This window comes from Megalops cyprinoides, chromosome 8 (assembly GCF_013368585.1).
Source record: "Megalops cyprinoides isolate fMegCyp1 chromosome 8, fMegCyp1.pri, whole genome shotgun sequence".
In the NCBI taxonomy this organism is placed as follows: Eukaryota; Metazoa; Chordata; class Actinopteri; order Elopiformes; family Megalopidae; genus Megalops; species Megalops cyprinoides.
Window position 1 is genome coordinate 17966674 of NC_050590.1, and position 18987 is coordinate 17985660.

The 18987-nt window shown below is 43.4% G+C and overlaps 1 protein-coding gene across 3 annotated transcripts in view; it reads left to right on the forward strand.

The window, feature by feature from the left end:
* LOC118781713 (protein CBFA2T3-like) overlaps positions 1 to 17819 on the forward strand; it is a 39354-nt gene extending 21535 nt beyond the window's left edge. For 2 of the 3 annotated variants that reach the window (XM_036534716.1, XM_036534717.1), the window contains exons 2-12: positions 3039 to 3185; positions 5479 to 5720; positions 5911 to 6000; positions 7958 to 8139; positions 9611 to 9891; positions 10168 to 10253; positions 11702 to 11924; positions 12206 to 12274; positions 12890 to 12943; positions 14699 to 14889; positions 15620 to 17819. In XM_036534716.1, coding sequence (XP_036390609.1) covers positions 3039 to 3185; positions 5479 to 5720; positions 5911 to 6000; positions 7958 to 8139; positions 9611 to 9891; positions 10168 to 10253; positions 11702 to 11924; positions 12206 to 12274; positions 12890 to 12943; positions 14699 to 14889; positions 15620 to 15991 — 1937 coding nt within the window. In that variant the 3' untranslated portion in view covers positions 15992 to 17819. Of the gene's footprint in view, positions 1 to 2884; positions 2963 to 3038; positions 3186 to 5478; positions 5721 to 5910; positions 6001 to 7957; positions 8140 to 9610; positions 9892 to 10167; positions 10254 to 11701; positions 11925 to 12205; positions 12275 to 12889; positions 12944 to 14698; positions 14890 to 15619 lie in introns of those variants that run through there. The other variant, XM_036534718.1, reaches the window with a different exon arrangement.
* Positions 17820 to 18987: the final 1168 nt, after the last annotated feature.

Here is an 18987-nt window from a genome sequence, read left to right on the forward strand (position 1 = left end):
TAGTGGGCTACAGTCAACCATGGTACGAATATGGAGAAAAACGCATTAGGTCAAAAGTACAAAGAAGGGTGGCCATTTTTGTCAGCATATTACAACACTTAACACCTTGTTATGCATATTTGTAGTATTTTTCAAAAAGTATTTTTCCAATCAAGTATTTTTTCAGTAGTGGAAGCATGTACTTGTCATAATTTTCAAGAATGCAGTGCTAATGATAGTATTGGACAACTAATTCTCTCCCTCCTAAAGAAGCACACAGTTGTTTTTCTATCCTGTACTTGATTCAGACACTCAGTAGAAACTGAGCACCATGCACATTGCTCTCCCCTATGCTTACATAGGGACGAACTCAGACAGCCCAGTTCAAAAACAGGACTACTGAAGTGCAACAACACTTTAGAGTACTCTGAGAATGGTTTCCATTGATAATAATTTCCATCAAATCAAATCAATGAAGTTTTTGTAGTCTTGGTTTCTTTTTCTTTTTTCTATATATGGAGACAATTATTTTATGCAGTTCTGTATTTTGTTGCCAAAGACAATGATTTCCTAAAAAAAGTCATGAAATCGATGAAACAATAGTGCTGCACATCACTTGTAATAATTAGCAATAAAATGGAATCAATGGCAATTATTCATGGTGGGTTAGTGGTAAATGCTGTTGTAATCTCAGGTAGGAGAACACAGATGTTTTATATCTGAATACGGGCTGTTGTTACTTCCTGTTACCTCCATTTTCATCTTTCTGAACAAAGAACAAAGGGGAGAAGCAATATCTTACTTTATCTGAAGTTTATATTAAGTCTATTTCATCCCATTGGTAACAACATATTAACAGATTTTTTACTTTTTCCAATAGGCAAACCACCCTTTGAAATAATATAGCATTTCACAATGTGTACCACAGTGACAGTTTATTAAACAAAAACAAATAATGAATATCAGCCTGGTAGATGCAACTTGCTGGTTAAGCATGTTTTTAAAATTCCCTGTTATTTTAGTTAGAGGGATAAAGGCTATAACTTACAGCAGAATGAATATTGTCTGGGTAAGAAATGAAATAAAAGATGATTTGTTGACTTGGAGTTGTGAGCCCTTTGTCCCAGCTTAGCCTTTAGAGCTGGGATTGCTGTGATGACCTATCCATACCTCTGAGCACTGTTAGCCCCTTTTGTTAATTTTGTACTTGCCTATTCAAACAACAGACAAAAGCTGGCAGAACCCTTGTAAAGGTGTCTATGGAGAGACCAAGTGTCCTAAGGAGTTGTTTTTCTTTAGAAATGATGATACTGATTTGGCCCATGGACATAAATGAATGAACATCAAGGAAAATCCTTCACAGTACACAGCGGTATTAAGATGTGGGGTGTCTGGCATAAACTCCTTTACTTAGCATGTGTCTTCACCTGGCTTTGAGCAATGTACTGGTTAAATGTCCTCCCTCTGAAGGCGGGGGATTTCCCTTGAGTTTACCCATGGCGAGGAGGAAGCTGGTGGTTTTTGCCTGGCCAGCCGCCTGGTTACCAGATCCGAGACCTCCCTGACCCCCCCGCGCTCCAGTCAGTATCATTTGTAGGATATTGACTCTTGTGGCTGGGTCGCAAACTGTAAAGCTACCCGCAGTGTCTCTGTAAAAGCCATCAGTCAGTGCTCTTCCTTAGCATATGGCTGTGTAGCTGAGGGATCTCCTTCACTCAGGGTCAGTCATCCTTGCATTGCTTCCCCAGTAACACTGAATTCTCAGCATTGAGCATTTAACATTGTGGAATGCAACACTGCAAGATTAACACTGCAAAGAGAATACAGAGAACTCCCAGAAGACAGACCAGACACCACTTTCTACCTCACTTCTGTGGAAGCTTTGGAAGGATTCCATCTTTTTCATTGCATTTATCATGTCACACACCACATGAAAGAACTCCATTAGGTATTCCCAGGAAATTATTATATGGGCAAAACTGACAGGGATTAGTTTGTAATAGAATTAGAGAGCATTGCTGTAAAATATAAATATGTGCCTGATCATAATTCCAATGTTACGGTTTATTTCTTCTTTGAAAAAGCTGTTCGTATTGGTAATTCTTGTAGTTGAGCAGATGAACACATACTTCAGTGAGTGGCCACTTAGTACTAAACTATACGGACATGGTGTTTTCCTCTCTGAACTTACTGCTAATGGAAAATTGTTTCTCGCAGTAGTTTTGTGAAATTAACAGAGGTGACATTGCAAACTTTGTGAAACTCAAAAAGCAATGAATAACTGGAAAAGGCAAGAAATCTTAAATATCTCCTACAGTCGGACATGTATGCCCTTTTTAAAATAAAGGTGTGTAACAGTAAGAATTAGCAGGGTGAACGTGTGAGAGACTTGTTTGTCCCCCAGTGTCCCTGAGTGTCTTGGGCAGCCACGGGACATTCAGCCCTTGTGCTCCTGGAAAGGCAGTGCCACCTGACCATGGCCTAGGAAAGCCTTGCCTTGTTTGGTCCCGGCTGGAGGCCGCTGCAGGTTCATGGAGGTGGCTGCGGTGATGGACAGTGGCAGATCCAGCTGCACTTGTCACTGACCATCAAACGGCTGTCTTTGGGGGGGGGGGGGGGGCAGGAGGGGACAGGCAGGGAACAGAGTGGGGGTGGGTGGAGGACGCTGGTGGAGGGCCATCAGTAGCAGCTGAGTGGGACAGCAGGTGCTACTGGATGTTTCCAAGAGGACAGATATTTGTATTTACCTTCAGCTCAGTGTGTCCCATCTTTACTTCTCCCTTCCAATCTGAAGCTTTAGACTATACTACTACTATACTATATTCAGCATAGAGGAACTCAGACCAGAGGGACAAAAGAATAAAGAAAAGAACAACAAAAATATGATGAATTTTGCTCGGGCATGATCAGTATCTGGACCAATCTTGTAAAAAAGAATTATGTCATTCAAGTCACCAATGAACAAAGAGGTAGCTGCTGAATGGTCAGTATGGATGACTGTTGTCCTTCCTGTTTATTGTGCATATGCTTGCTCTTACCTGGTCACTCTGTTCCTGCAGGTAGCACAGAACAGAAGGTTGGAACAATGCCAGATTCACCTGCTGATGTCAAGACCCAGCCCAGATCGACTCCACCCACTATGCCTCCACCTCCCCCTGCCGTCAGCCAGGCAGCTAATCGCAGCGCTTCATTCACACCAACCACCAGTAAGTCTTTGTTACCATGGTAACCCCCTGTCCTTTCAATCATTTTGTGTGAAGCTGCAAATCAACCCTTCTCAAAAGCAAATGTTCACTGTATCAATCATCTTTCAGCATTGTGCAAGAGAAATATAGGCAGTAGTTATCCAAAATTGGTAGATGGACAAAGATTCAGTGTTTTTTTAACCTGTTTTTAATGAAATATGTCAAAAATGACAATACTTTACAATATATAATTTTTGTGTCTATATATTGCATAGAAAGTCTCATACAGATTGTGTAGAAAAAATAATAATAAGATAAGTGACTGATATCTCAGTGGTATTCAAAATGAATACTGAAATCTCATTAGAGGTGAGTTTTCACACAAAGCATACTTGACATCATTTTAGATTGGAACAGAAATAAAATGTATATAGCATATTTTGTGAAGAAAAAATAATATTGTGTATAAGCTGAGGACAAACCATTTTGTATTTTGATTATATTTCCTTCTAAGTATGTTTTAGTCATGATCTGAATATTTCTGAGATACCAGTCATCCATGTTCTCTAAAACTTGTGTCTTTACTTATCAGAGATTAAGAGGGTGAAAGAAACAAAACTCAGTGGCATATCTTCAAGGCCAGGGTTGGAGATTTTTTAAAGACTCACAAAAATGTCAAATGTAGACAAGAATTGGTCGAAATGTGTTCTGAATGGGAAAACTGGCGGCAGTATGCATGCTGTTAGATATATTTGTGAGCCCATAAAGCACCGCTCTTCAGCCACAGATGAATTATGCAGGGGTTCTGTCCCTGGTCCTATCCATGCAGTGGGCAGTGTACTGCTGTCCATGTATGTCTGTTCAGTGAACAGTGTGTTGGTGTCTGTGTATGTCTGTTCAGTTGGCAGTGCACAGGTGTCTGTGAATGTCTATTTAGTGGGGGGTATGCTTGTGTCTGTGTATGTCTGTTCAGTAAGTAGCATAGTGAAGGCAGGGAGGCAGTGTCTTTGTATTGACCCAGTGGGTACAGTGTATCAGCCTGGGTCATCATGGTACTGTATCTGTATGTGCTGGTCAGGGGTGGGCACCATGGCATCTGTTAACAGGTTGGCTTTGGACCAGGCTGTTTGTTTATTGATGGTACCAATGCAGAGGGTGGAGAGGGCACTGTTGCGTTCATGTGGTCCCTGGACCACTTTCTTCCCTATATAGCAATGACAGGCTGTGTTGTTTCACCTGTTGTGTCGGTCGCCAGTGTAGCCCCCTCTCCACTCTATAACCAGAACACAAGTGGCAAGTCACATGGTTAACCCACATGTCTCTAGAACCACACAGAGCTTCGTGTGCACAGGGTGTACTAGCAGAGATGCAACGAAAGACCCAGTCTAATGGAGCATGTGTTTATAAGAGGCACACAGTGACATTTCTCTTCTGAAGTGGTGCCAACACTAAATGCCAAAATATTAAGAAAAGCAATATATTACATGTTTCTGATTAAATTAGTGTTCCTCTGTATAAATAACAAGATTTTGCATCAGGTAACGTATGTCTGCAACACAGTGTAAACACTTGATTACATAATATTTGTTGTTCAGCTGAAGGCATCTACCAAATATAAACAAATGTGCTCATGTGTTTATCTGCCTTCACTGCCTATCTGTCACTTAAGATGCTTTGGATGCCGTGTGGGAATGTGGGAATAAATAAAACTTGAGTCCTTTTCCTGAGGAAGACGTGTTTGGAAATGTATAGGAGCTGAATTAGGGAGCTGGGGGAAGGGAGGGGGGTTCTGAACCTGAAAGCTGCAAATCTACTTTCAGCTGGTGGACATGTGCAGTGACTAATTTAGCAACACACCTGCTGTCGGAATAAAAGTAACACAGGCCACGGGTCTATTTTTGGAACCTCTTTAACAAGTTCCTCTTATAGTTGTGTTCTAGTGAGTGAGTGAGAGACAGAGAGAAACAGCCTGAGGGGGTCAGATGGCTGCACACAGCTGAAGTCAACGCAAACTGTGGCTTTGCTCAGAGTGGGATGAACCCTGCTGGGGGTAGCAGTAGAAACGCACAGAGGGGCAGCACATCCGTAATTTCCCCAGGTCCTGTGTGTATCCTGCATCCACAGATTTGCCCACCAGCGCAGGCCATGCACGCACCCTCTCCGTCCTCAGCTCTGCCCACCAGGGCCCATGTTGGTTCTGTGAGTGAATGTGAAGTGGATGGAGTGGTGGCGAATGGGGGCAGAACTGCAAAGTGTGTGGGACAGAGTGGGAGGAGCATAGGTTCTAACGACCACCCGCTCTCTCTCTTCTCAGTGCTGAACGGGAACAGCCACTCGCCCACAGCACTTAACGGGGCGCCCTCCACCCCTAACGGCTTCAGCAACGGCCCGGCAATGTCCTCCAGTGCCTCCCTGTCCACCCAGCAGTTGCCCCCAGCCTGTGGTGCACGACAGCTCTGCAAGCTCAAGCGTTTCCTTACCACGCTGCAGCAGTTCGGCAATGACATTTCACCCGAGATTGGGGAGCGCGTCCGCAGCCTGGTGTTGGGTCTGGTGGTGAGTTGTTTTTTCTCTCTCTATCTGTTTTTCTCCTTGGAAGGAGATAATTGCTCATTGCAATTGTCTTTTTTGTTGTTAATTTGTTTTTGTGGGGGTCTCTTAAACAGCAATTCAAGTGTTTACAGTAAATGAATATAGGATATTGGTGACAATGATGGTGATAACTAGTCACTCTATGTCTGTCCAGAATTCAACTTTGACTATTGAGGAGTTCCACTCCAAGCTCCAGGAGGCTACCAACTTCCCCCTGAGGCCATTTGTCATTCCTTTCCTCAAGGTAAGAGTGTCCTGACTGACAATCACACTGAGATCCCAACCTGCATCAAATGCCTTTGCTGTGTCCATTGCAACTATACAGACATAATCATTAAAGAATCGCTTTTTTTCAACACACACTAAATACTTGACAGAATGTACACAGTAAGTATAAATTCTGTACAATGTAAACCACAGTGTACACATCTTTGCTACTGAGTGGTGTGTAATTTGTCCACCTATTTGTGGAAATGATGAACATACAGTTCATCATTTCCACATCATTTCTGTTCTGCCTCTGTCTGCTGGCACAGTGATGATCTGTGGTCCATATGGTAATCATTTGCGTTTCATTAAAATTGGCATACTTGCGTTTACTCTAATCCATCTGTGTGTTATCATAGAGAGGGACGCATCTGAGTACAGTGGAGTCAAGTGGGAAAAGAACATTTCCTGACAGATGTTGATGGGCAGCTCAAACAGGGGGCTTTTCATGGCACTGATGTTTTTTTTGCTGGTCTACTGCCAACTGTCACAGGACACAGCCTGGGTGCATAGTGTCAACAATATGTTATTGGGAACAAATTCCACTCCGGTCCTCTTTGTGAGCATAAAGTGCACTTATAGTGGGGCTGAACTTAGATGAATATTGTTTACCTGGCAGTGTTTTTTTCATGCGTATGTAGGAGCTGCAAATGAAAATTTAAGTCTTCTGGAAAAAAAAAAAAAAAAAATTCGGCTGAGTATTTTAAAGTGTTTATTTGGGCATAAGCATACCAAGTCAAACAACTACTTTTTCACGTTTTTGAAACGTCTACACACTTTCTCATTGTTTTATTTTCTAGTCAACTACTCTTTTGACTCTTCAAACGGAATCCATCCAACATTTTCATAAGTCATGCCTCTGTATGCCTATAGAGGTGTTGGAATGAAATGTTTCTAGTGTTTTCACAAAATGGGAACACGCTGTCTGTAAACACAGCATGTCAGTGTGAAGTGATACTAATGACTCGAAGCGTAGGCCACAGAAATAACAAATGTAATGGCAATACACAGGAGCTCTCAGCAGGAAGGGTCAAAGCATCCAGAGGCTGATTGGCCATGTCTCAGACTGTGTGTTGGGCATGCCGTCCACACATTCCAGTCCCACACGCTGCCCTGTTTGTTCCAAGAGGAACGGAGCTGAGAGGAGACTGGGGGTGGCTTTGCAAGCTGGAGCCCTGCCTGTTTTCGCTCGGAACAGACGCTGTGTGTCTCTGTGGCTCGAACACATGCCCGCCCGCCTCAAATGGAGAGAGCTGGAATGGAACGGGAACACACGGGTGGGGAGATTAACTCACGGGAACTGGGGAGGCGCTAAGCAGTGACAGCTACCGAAGAAGCATACTGTATTCAGCAGAGACACCAGCAGCTCGCACACCATCTGATAGCACACATGCACACACACACACACACACACACACACACGTACTCATTTTGCACTGAGCAGTCTGCAGAAGAACTCCTTAATGAGATCCCCCCTGTTTATCTGTTCAATAAGGAAACACTCCTGGGGCCTGTCTAAGGAAGCGGCAGCAAGTGCCAGCGTTAACTTTGTAACAAGCAGCTAATAAAAAATAATGAATAATGAGCATAGCATCGCAGTCTACCCTCTTAATGATCTGTGAAACTGTGCAAGTCTGAAGCTTGTGGTGTTTCTGAGCATTTCACTGAATATGACTGCTCATTAATTAGATGATTTTGGTGACATATGCAGCTGACTTTTCTTGCCTGCCATTCGAAGATGGGTCCCTCATTAAAAGGCTAATTTTATATGATTGAAGTGTGTTGCAGTTACTCATTGGTAGCATTCAAAAGCTGTCTTTTATCAGAGGCATGGCCAGAGAAAATAGTGCACCTTTGAGGATGGAAAGTGTGTCGTCTCACCTTATCTAACCTTTCAAACTCCCTCCTCTCTGTTTCCCCATCTCTCTATGCAGGCAAACCTGCCCCTCCTGCAGAGGGAGCTCCTGCACTGTGCCCGAATGGCCAAGCAAACACCTGCCCAGTACCTGGCCCAGCACGAGCAGCTCCTGCTTGATGCCAATGCCAGCTCCCCCCTGGACTCCTCAGAGATCCTGCTGGAGATCAACGAGCATGGCAAGAGGAGAACCCCTGACAGGTACCCACGCTCATGCCCTGCACTGAAATCATCCAAGCCCCTGCGGGAAACTCTGCTGTCTGAAATCAAATGGAAACCCAAGAGACCACAGGCCTAAAACCAAAAAATGTAAAAGCCACACATGAGAGCTGAACTATATCAGCTTTCTGAGGAAGGAGATGAATCCTCAGTCAGAGACACAGCAGACACAGAATCCTTAGTCAGGGACACAGCAGTCTGAGCCTACTCATGCCATGTGCACAGACAGTGTGCCAGCTGCCTGCGCAGAACAAAGACGAGGACAATTCCAGATGCTCTGGATGTGGTACAACAACAGCCTCTCAAATACTCACACAAAGAGTTTCCTTTAATGTACAGCACTATAAACAATGTGTTAAATCTACACTATGTTGAGGGAGATCTGATTAAATTTTAAGGTGCACATAATCGCAGTGCTGCTCCCCCTCCCTTCTCAAGTCTCCCTTTGGCTGGCCATATGTCACGGATGTGTCCAGATGGTGATTTGCTGAACCCCTGTGTGAGCCGATGCAGGCGGGGCTGTGGGAGGGAGGAAGAGGAGCAGGCAATCCCTTCATTAATCCACACACCTCTGCCTCCCAACCCCTGTGACACTGTGTGATGCTCCAGCTGTTGCTTTGATTTGGGGGATGTTGGGCCTAGATAGGCTGGCGGAGATGTCTCGTTGTAACTGCGGGGCGGATAAAGAGAGAGACCTGCAGGGGAATCGGACACAGTGGCTCCTGCTAAGCTTGGCTTCACCCTGCCACAGCGCTATGTGCCTGAACAGGCAGATGCTAAAGAGCAATTTTCCTGCAAAAGCCTGGCTATTGAACAAAGCTAAGCGTGAATTAGTTTGTGCTCAATCAGCTAACGCCAAGGCAAGGTGCTGCTGAAGTCAAAGAAAAAAATAATGGAAAGCAGGTGCAAAAAAACTAAAAAAATTTTAAAAGATTCTATTGTTTGTAATGTAGCATTGATGTTTTGGTAAAACTACCAGTCTTGCATACTAAGCTAAATGGATCTGTAGCAGCAGTGCTTGATTCAGTCGAAGCACTACACACATGTACTCTGTACACCTTTATATATGTAACGTGAGATTGATATCTGTGAAAATGAATTTAACATTTTATGTACTTAATGAAGATACTTGCATTTATTACATACGCAAATTTAAGGACAAAATGCCCTTAAAGGAAGCTCAACATTTAAACATTTAACTGTCCAGACAGCATAGGCATTCAAAACAATGTTATCAAGCATTGGCCAAATTCAGAGTTGAAGAATAATTGCTGAGTATATCTCCAGACTTTCAATTCAAGGGGAACAAATGAAGAGATATTTGAGTTAAAACAGGGAGAGAGGCTTGGAAACAACCCTAAATCTGTTTCTGGGTTTTATGCACTTACAGGCAGTAGACACCTTTGTCTTTATATGGTGCACATTACTAAGGCATTCTCTTTGTCCCCCTCAGGACCAAAGACAGCAGTGCTGACAGAGATACCCTGCATCCTGAGCATCTACCCAAGAGGCCGTGCACCGTCAGCCCCAGCCAGCGCTACAGCCCCAGTGGAGGTCTTCCTCCGCACCCTCCTCCCAATGGCCTCCCCCCCCACCCCCCCAACGGACTCCCACACTCCAACCCCCCAGCCCCCCAGCACTACCGCCTAGAGGATATGGCCTTGGCCCATCATTACCGTGATGCTTACCGCCACACAGAGCACCGTGACTCCCGTGACAGGCACCGGCAGGCAGGTGAGAGAAGACAAGGACCCTTTCAACAATAAAGGCTTATCCATTCATCTTTACAGCAATGACCATCAGCTTGGTGTTCTTTGAATGAAAACCAATATCATGTTTTACATGTATGAAAAGTTCCAGAATTGTGTATGGCTATAATTTGTTCAGATATGTGGTTGCTTTTGTCTTCTTAGGAGGATTTTGTATAGATCTGTCAGTCTTGTAGGTAAAAGACATGTCTCAAATACAGACTGGCGTCAGAGACTTCATCCAGGACTGTTTGTGTTGCAGCGGTGCATGGAGCACGGCAGGAAGAGGTCATCGATCATCGCCTGACAGATCGGGAGTGGGCAGAGGAGTGGAAGCACCTCGATAATGTACGTGTGGCTGGGGTATTTCTCCCCACTTTTATGGCTTCCCCACTATTATTTGCAGTAGCAGAGGGCCCAGAAACATACTTGCCCCAGAGGGGGCCATAGCAAGGCACTGACAGATTTAAGATCGAACTGTTGTGGCCGGCTTTGATTCTGAAGGACGGCTCACTGTGGGTAAGCTGTTGTGGCTTGTCTTCACTCAGAGAGGTGCATGCACGCAGCTTCACCTGCCTCACATATGGTTTGTGGCAACAGCTATTTGGCCCTCCCCTTTCCTGACTCTTGAACTCCCTCCCTCTCTGTCTCTCTTTCTCTGTCACACACACACACACACACACACACACAGGGCGACAGATGGAACCGAGGCTTGGGTGTAGAGGAGCTGCAGCTGAGGCAAGCAGCTGAGACAAGGGCTGCAGTCATGGAGGGAACTGGCCTGCAATGGAGCCCAGAGCCAGAAACAGTTCAGTGAAAATAAATACAGCTACCAGAGGGAGAGAAAAAAAGAGAGACTATGTGAGGAAGACAGAAAAAGACTATATGAGGGAGAGATACTGACAGAAAGAAATCCAGTCTGGGTGGGGAAAAAAAGAAAGAGAGAGAGGGTGCAAGAAAGAAAAGTCATGATGGTTTAGCAGAGACGGGGTTGCGAGTGTGGAGATGGTATGAATCTGTTAGACTTTCCACATCATCAGCACCATTGTTCAAGTAGTATTGTTGTCTTGTTGTTCTATAGAGTATAGAGTGCATCTGTATCGTAAAATACTAGTTTCACTGAATCCTTTTTGCTGTGTTTAATGTAAACATGAGCCCTGTAGTCAGTATTCTGCCTGATGTCACTCACAAAGACCCCTCCTTTTTATACTAAGAGGAATTCAGAGAATTCAAACAGAAAGCACTGCTTACTCAAAAATATGTGCATTAATGCATTCTATGTGTACACAAGTCTATGACCATGTCAAGCCAGCAGGCCGATTGCTTTTTTATGGCCATGTCTGTCTGACACGGTTTCTATGCCCTGCTCTACTACTTTTTGGATGAGTGAGACAGCTGCCCCCAGTCTCACAGCTGCACACAGAACATGCATGATCTGAATGCTATGAGCATTAATTTCTACTTTTTAACTACTTAACTAGATAACTAAGCTGAGATAATATTAGAATTAAAGTGTAAACATAATAGTCTGGTGTTTTTCTCAAAGCTGCATAAATATTCAATCAGGAAGAGTACTATGTCCAGCGATTGAAAATCTGTGTGCATTGTTAGACATGCAGTGTAGTCAATTCATTTTAATACCCAGTTAGGGCATCAGCATGCTGGACTTTCTCCGGCTTTATGCTCTCAAAGTAGTAGTAGGTGCCTTGGAGCCTAGTTTGGAGAAAGACAGAGTAGATTGACACCCCCCCGGTCCTCCCTGACTCTTCCCTTGTGTCCTTTCCCCTTCCCTGCAGTTGCTGAACTGCATCATGGACATGGTGGAGAAGACACGGCGATCGCTGACTGTGCTGCGGCGCTGCCAAGAGGCTGACCGTGAGGAGATGAACCACTGGATTCGTCGTTACAGTGATGTGGAGGATATGAAAAAAGGTGGGAGCTCTTCCCAGCGCCCTCCTCCTCCTCCTCCTCACAACTCCTCCTCCAACACCTCTAACAGCACCGAGACACAACCCCTAGGTATTTCTACTGCACACTCCAGGCCGTAAGCATGTACAATCCACCACGCTTGGGGGCTTGACCAAAAAAGCACATGGGGTCTTTAAACTGGGAATACATCCTACAGATTCTGAAAAGCCAAGCTCAGAATCAGTTTTAGTCTTAGTGACCATGCCAAAAGCATGCAAATTTGAGCTGTCAGTTTTTCAGAAAAATTATGGAGAAAAACAATATGCACTGGGATATTTATTTTCCTCAACACATTATGTGTGAACGGTGTTTTCTGTCTGCTTGTGTTTCAGAGATTCACCGGGACTTTCTGCACAGACCGCCCTCTGGATACCTGCCTGAGGAGATCTGGAGGAAGGCTGGTAAGAGCCGAGCATCTGGACAGAGCTGTCACTGCAGATAGCTGAGGGGGAGTAGCCTAGTTACATAAGGCCAGAGATTGGAATCCCATGTGTCATTAGCGATAAGTGCTTTCCATCTGTCACCACTATGAAAGATGACTGCAGTTAAAACTGCGGTGAAAATGCAGTAACCTGGCACAGTCAACAGCAGTCCAGCACAGGTAGGATGCATCTTAACCATGCTCTGCAGTTGGGGAGCAATTGGCACTCATTCTCCGGGGGAGAGTTTCTGCCCATTATTTTCACCTTTAAAGCTGCCACACAGCTCAGAATCACTGCTGTGATGGCCACATACTACTAGCCAGTGTTTTTAACCAAAGCGAAATAATAAATCTGAGACCCCAGAGCAGCTGTAGCACAGACTGGATCAGACAAAGCACAGCCTGGGTCAGATATTGCACAGCTGAGGTCAGATACATTACTGAGTCAGTATAACTCAGCCCGGGTCTTGGATCCAGTCCCAGTGCAGTTCATTGCAGTCATGGGGTGAAAATAAATCCTGCTGTTGTGTGCAAGAACTGTGCTGCATTTTCACTGGCAGTAATGCCCTTTTAATTGCAGTTGTTTTTCATACAGGTACAACAAGTGTCCCAATCTCACCAGCACTAAAGCAACTCCAAAACAAGCAGGGTGAGTAACATCTCTCATCACCACTACTGATGTGTGTGTGCTGGATTATTCATGAGGCACTGCTGCCAGTGTGCCATTTCTGGCCAATTGCTGCTTCTGTAAACAGGTTTACCATGGTACACTCCTCCATTAACCTGCTTTAATTAAAAAAGGACACATATTCAAAGGCCTAGTGCAGTCTTAAAACTACTGCTGTTTTTGAAAACAAGATCTGAAATGTGAAAGGAAAAATATGAAACCTGCCAAATCCCTGTAGAATTGAAAAGTTAATTCTGAGACCCCAGTGTTTTCGACTGTGCTAATTGCTCCAGCATCTGCTCTGGATTCTCCTTGATGAAATTGATTAAATTTGCAAATTGATCTTAGTGGTGCATGCATTAAGTCTGATGATTGAACATCCAAGGCTTGAACAGATAGAGAATAAGCAGATGTAAAAAAAATGAAGGAAGAGGGTAGAGATGGGATGAAAGGAGCGAGTGACATGTGTGGGAGATGTGGAGAGGATGGGTGGAATACTAAGTGCTTCCTCACACTCCAGGACTCCATCAGGTCCAGAAAAGGACCAATCCCAGCCAGCCAGCAGGCTATTATTAATGTCACCAATCCCCCTCTCTAGGTCCAAAAGGCAAAGTATGACACAGACCTGTGTATGGCTAGGGCTGGCTTTTCCTGCCCCCTGTCTGTAGAGGGCAGTGACATCTGGGTAGCTGACTGAATGTCAGAGGAGGGACATCACTCACACTGCTCTCACTCACTCTCTTTTAGTGGATTCCTCTAGTTCTATTTTCTCATTAAAAAAAAGCTCACGTTAAAATAGAAAATGTAGACTAGGAAGTATTATTCTGTAATAGATGTCAAAATATACCGCATGTATTAAATATGTATGAAAAATATGTGTATTTCTTTTACTTTACTATTCATATTTGACTGTATATGGACACGGGGTATAAAAGGAAAACTGCTGAACTTAACAGTGTTTTGCTCTTGCTGCTGTACTCTCATCTTCATCAAATGGCAATTATGTAAATTAATTTAGAGATTTGCTGAATTTCTTTATAGCTGTGTTTCTGAGAAGATTTAATGATGTACTAAAGCAGAGGTATTTCTGAGTGTTTGTCCTTGTTTGGTCCTTCATGATACAGTGTGATATATAAATATGAAATAAATGGAACACAATTATACTGATAAACACTTCATCTTCCAGGGAGTAGGAGTCTGAATATCTATTCTTGAGTGCCGTCTGTGAATGAGTCCACACACCTGCCTGTTCTAAAAACACTGCCTATTCATTCATACACAATGGCATTTGTAGAACAAAGAAGAGAGAATTTAAACCTTGTCAACTGTACTCTGCATTTCTGGAATTGTGCTTTGCATATACTATATGGAAGCTACTAATGGTATCATCCTTTCTGAGTTGTTCTTCTAATCATTGCAGAAAAATATTAAAAATAATTAAAATAATGAATTAAAAATAATGTTAAAAAGGCATAGAATACTGGGTTAATGGGCAAGTTTTATAACAAACTTTTGAGACATCTGCTGTTGTCAGTGCTTGAACTGATTGTCACCAGACTTGTTTTGTTGAATTATTAAAGAATTTCTGACAGAATGTCTTAAATGTTGGATGATGTACATCTGTTTGCAGAGATAAAACAAGCTGAGAGCTTAGAGTGTCTCAATAAAGGATGATGGTTGAGGAATTGGGAGACCCTGGGTGATGGGTCTTATGTGCCATCTCTCTGTCGCCCATAGAGGAGGCCGTAAATGAGGTGAAGAGGCAGGCCATGTCAGAGCTGCAGAAAGCCGTGTCGGATGCTGAGCGCAAGGCTCATGAGATGATATCTGCAGAAAGGTCCAAGATGGAGCGGGCACTGGCCGAGGCCAAGAGGCAGGCCTCTGAGGATGCTCTGACTGTCATCAACCAGCAGGAGGACTCCAGTGAGGTGAACTCCTTATATACTTTTACTCTCCCTGGCTCACAGTGTATTATCTTACCTTACTCTTCCTGTCACTTCACTTCTGGTGTGCTGCTACACACCTCATTCCCCCTTTAAGCAGCATGTTACTCAACTTTCAACCCATTTACACACAGAGCAGTGTCTGTCACATATCTCACTTGGTTCCTCTCACAGTAGCCACTTACATACTTTACTCCCTCTTTACTCCCTCCCTCTTTTAAGATGAGTGCCTTCTCTCACACACTTAATTCCCTTTTACGCTATACTCCCTTTTGCATAATTTCACTTCACATGTACCTCAAGCCCACACCCACCAAAAATACAACTGTCCCACAAACTATTCTCTATCTGGCACTCTGTATGTACACTAGCACTGTGTACAGGCTCAGAGAAAATATAAGTCTATGCTTTTATTTTTAAAGATGTACTCAAGCATTTTGTCTAAATTATCACTGCAATGTTTACACATGCTTGCAGAAAAAACATCGTAGCCAGGACAGCGCATGTACCATTGTTTTGTTTGTTGCATAGTGCAATCTCATTACAGCAACTGTGTCTAGGTTTTTTAGTGTAGCTCTTACACATTAGATGCTGTGATCACATGATGTAATTTGTGCAAGTACATCTCTACTACCCTCTTTACAGGTGTGCAGAGCAGTGGTATCATTTAGTAGAGTTAACTCCTAGAAGTTTAACACGGCCTTTGTCTCCCCAGAGTTGTTGGAACTGCGGGCGCAAGGCCAGTGAAACTTGCAGCGGCTGCAACACAGCACGTTACTGTGGCTCTTTCTGCCAGCACAAGGACTGGGAGAAGCACCACCATATGTGTGGGCAGGGCCTCCAGGGGCTGCCCGGGGGCAGCAGCATGCCCCAGGGGATGCCCTCCTCTTCCTCCTCCTCCTCCTCCTCCTCCTCCTCCGGTGCACCTCCCACACACTCTGAGAGCACTCCTCCGGCTCCTCTCTCCCTGCCCGGCCAGGGCAGCGGGAGCAGCGCCTCTGGCAGCCCCAAGGAAGCAAGCTCCAGCAGTGTCTCAAGGTCCACGACCCCAGCCACACCTGCCCTGCTTGACAGTGCCTCCCGCTGACCCCATCAACAGCACTCCTCCCCATCGCTACAACAACCACTCCCAGGAAAGAAACTGAGAAACCACTGTCACGCCCTGCTCTTCTGAGCTGTAACCAGCACCACCACCAGTACTGCGGCAACTTCTCAGCTACCTGAAGATCTCATTTTCTCAACTCCTGAACCTCCAAAAAGACCTCTGTCTCTCAGTCACGCAAGCATACACACATATACACACATGCACACACATAAAGACACGTATGAACATGTGTCTCCTATAATGTATAGCATGGCCAGGGCTTATATTACTTGGAGCCAAAAAGATGTACATGGGCTGCCTTTAATACACATGTCCAAATTTACATGGAATTTTGGAATTGTAATCCTGTGATAAAAAAGCATCTTTTAACATCAACACAACTGACAGCTGTGACTTGACAACTGAGTGAATATGAAATTTGTTCCTTATTCCTGGCATGCCCAACTCTTAGCTTTGGTAAAATAGGCCCTACACTATACATGGTATACATGGGGGGTAAGCAGGAAATCCAGAAACCTTTCCCTCTCTTAGTACCATAGGAGAATATGATATCATAACAGTGGTAGACCCTGTCTGAACTCATCTTTAACAATTAGGAAAGGCTGTCAGTTGAACTGTGGGATACTGTGCACCCCTGTAATGTATACATTTGATATAGAACGTTTGGAGCTATCTCAAAGAACAGGTTCATCAGTGTATCTTGCCTTGGAACAGTCTCCCACATCACTCTGTCCCTCTGGGTGAAAAGACAGCCATCAGGACGTCCTATTCCTCATAAACCATCGGAATGGTGCATTCTGTTCCTTGGGAATTCTTTGGTGTGAAGGATTTATTTGATGAAGGATTACTTTCAATGCTTCTTTTTTGGCTTTAAATAAAATAAAAGAGTAGCCCAAAAATTTTAAGGAGAAAAAAAAAGGAAAACCCATCAACTACCTTGCTAGCGAGCCAAGAAAATATACACCGGACTCACCTCTCTGTACTGACGTGAACCCAAATGAGTTTTAAAAAACACAGTCCAAACCTTCTATTTTTATTACACTGCCAAAGTAACTGAGAGATGAGGAGAAGCACTCATCTTGTGACCAAACGCAAGCTACTTCAACTTCTCAGCAAGTCAGACCTGATGGAGAGACAGGCTGTGGGGTACACAGACACAAACAACACATATAGTATGTGTACTTAAGCTGTTCAAGTACAGGTCAGTTAATACCAACTCAACATGATTCCATGGAGGCAGCAATGTTTTGTGTATGTCAAAACAGAACTATGAGAATACAAAACAAAAAACTAACCAGGATAAGACACTGGCTAAGACTGAATGGAAATGGAATGGAAAGAAAAACATGTTTGGCCTCCCCTAAAAGAAGCTGAACCTCAAAGAACTAAAACAAACGAACAAGAATCTGAGCAAGCGTTGTACAATAGGATAACTTCTAAACTGAGGCATTTTTTTGTGCTGAAGTCGAGACATTTCTATGGGTTCTACCTTATCATTTTCCTTACTTTTCCAAAGCATGGCAGAGTGAAGTGCTTCATTCACAGTGTACACTTGGTTCTTTCTGTATCTCTACCTCCCCCACTGCTCCCATCACCTCCGTCACTCCACCACTTCCGGCTGACTTTCCACATCCAGGACAGGAACTTTGAGCAGACAGCTGGGAAGGCATCAGACTCATTTGTAGATATGTGTTTTTATTTTTCAGTATGTCCTGTCTCTGACATCTGTCTGTGTTGCCCATGGTTTCAGATCACCCCTGAGAAAAGAAATGGAGAGACATCTCTCTTGCTTTAGGTTTGGGCTGAACTTTGTTGCAGCAGAAAAGACATTTGATGAATCAGCAATTTCAGCAGATTCTGTTGTGTCAATAGTAGGCAATGAAAAGGAAATCCTCATGTAGAATATTTTATATCACTGGCATTGTGAGACAGTGAGAGGACAGAGGTGCAATATGAAAAGAGAATTCAGCTACTGAATGGAACCTCAGCTACTGCCCATAGGGTGATATATATATATAATATAAATATACATACGAATATATTTAAAATAATAACAGTAACTTAATGTGAATGTATATAGTATTTAAAGAGGTCCAAAAAATGTGTTTGCCAAATAAGAGAAACCTTTAAGTATGATATGTAGAATATGATGCTTTTTCCTCCATTTAATTTTGTTTTACTGTAGTTACATGGTCAGAGGTTTTATTTACCCAGATTGGCTAAATCCTCTATGTAATCTAGACAAGAATCAGCACACAGTTTTGCCATAAATTTTGTAAAGATCATGGCTAGAGGAAACGATGGATTGCTGTATTGCCATACAAAGCTGCCTTTTATGAAGAACTAAGTACAGAACATTTGTTGTGTGCATTCATGCAAATTGTTTCCTTTTGCTTCTGTGTCATTGTGTGGTTTGGAAGTTTGGCTCTACACAGCAGAATGGCAAGGCAAAATTTTCATTCACTGTCTTAACATCCAAACCAGATTGGCACAAGGCTAAGTGAAGGATATCCTGTGGCAGCTTTTGAATTTGTGTGAAACATTGCCATCCATTGGGCCAAAACACCACTGCAGAGAAGCTGCCCCCCTAGCACAACAGGGCTTGCTCCATTTGAATCCTCTTATACGCTCATATCCAAGATTCAGATTCGTGCATAAAATGCACGTTTCTGCATTTTCTACAATTATTACATTTTCACTATCATTGTATTGTCCTAAAAATGTTGTGTTTGAGAAGTTGCTCTTAATGTTATCAAGATAATGTAATGATAATTCTTCGTCATTAACAGAAAGGATGAATCATTGTAAAGAGGACAGTAGAGAAGCTTTGTAAAACAAAAGGACTGTTGGCAATGGAATTTTCCAATTTCAGCAAATTAGTGTCAGTTTGGCTCTCAGTATATTGAAATGTTCCTAAAATGACATGGGCCATTTGTTCATCTCCAGGTGTCAAACCTTTCAAAAAATAATGTTTTTTT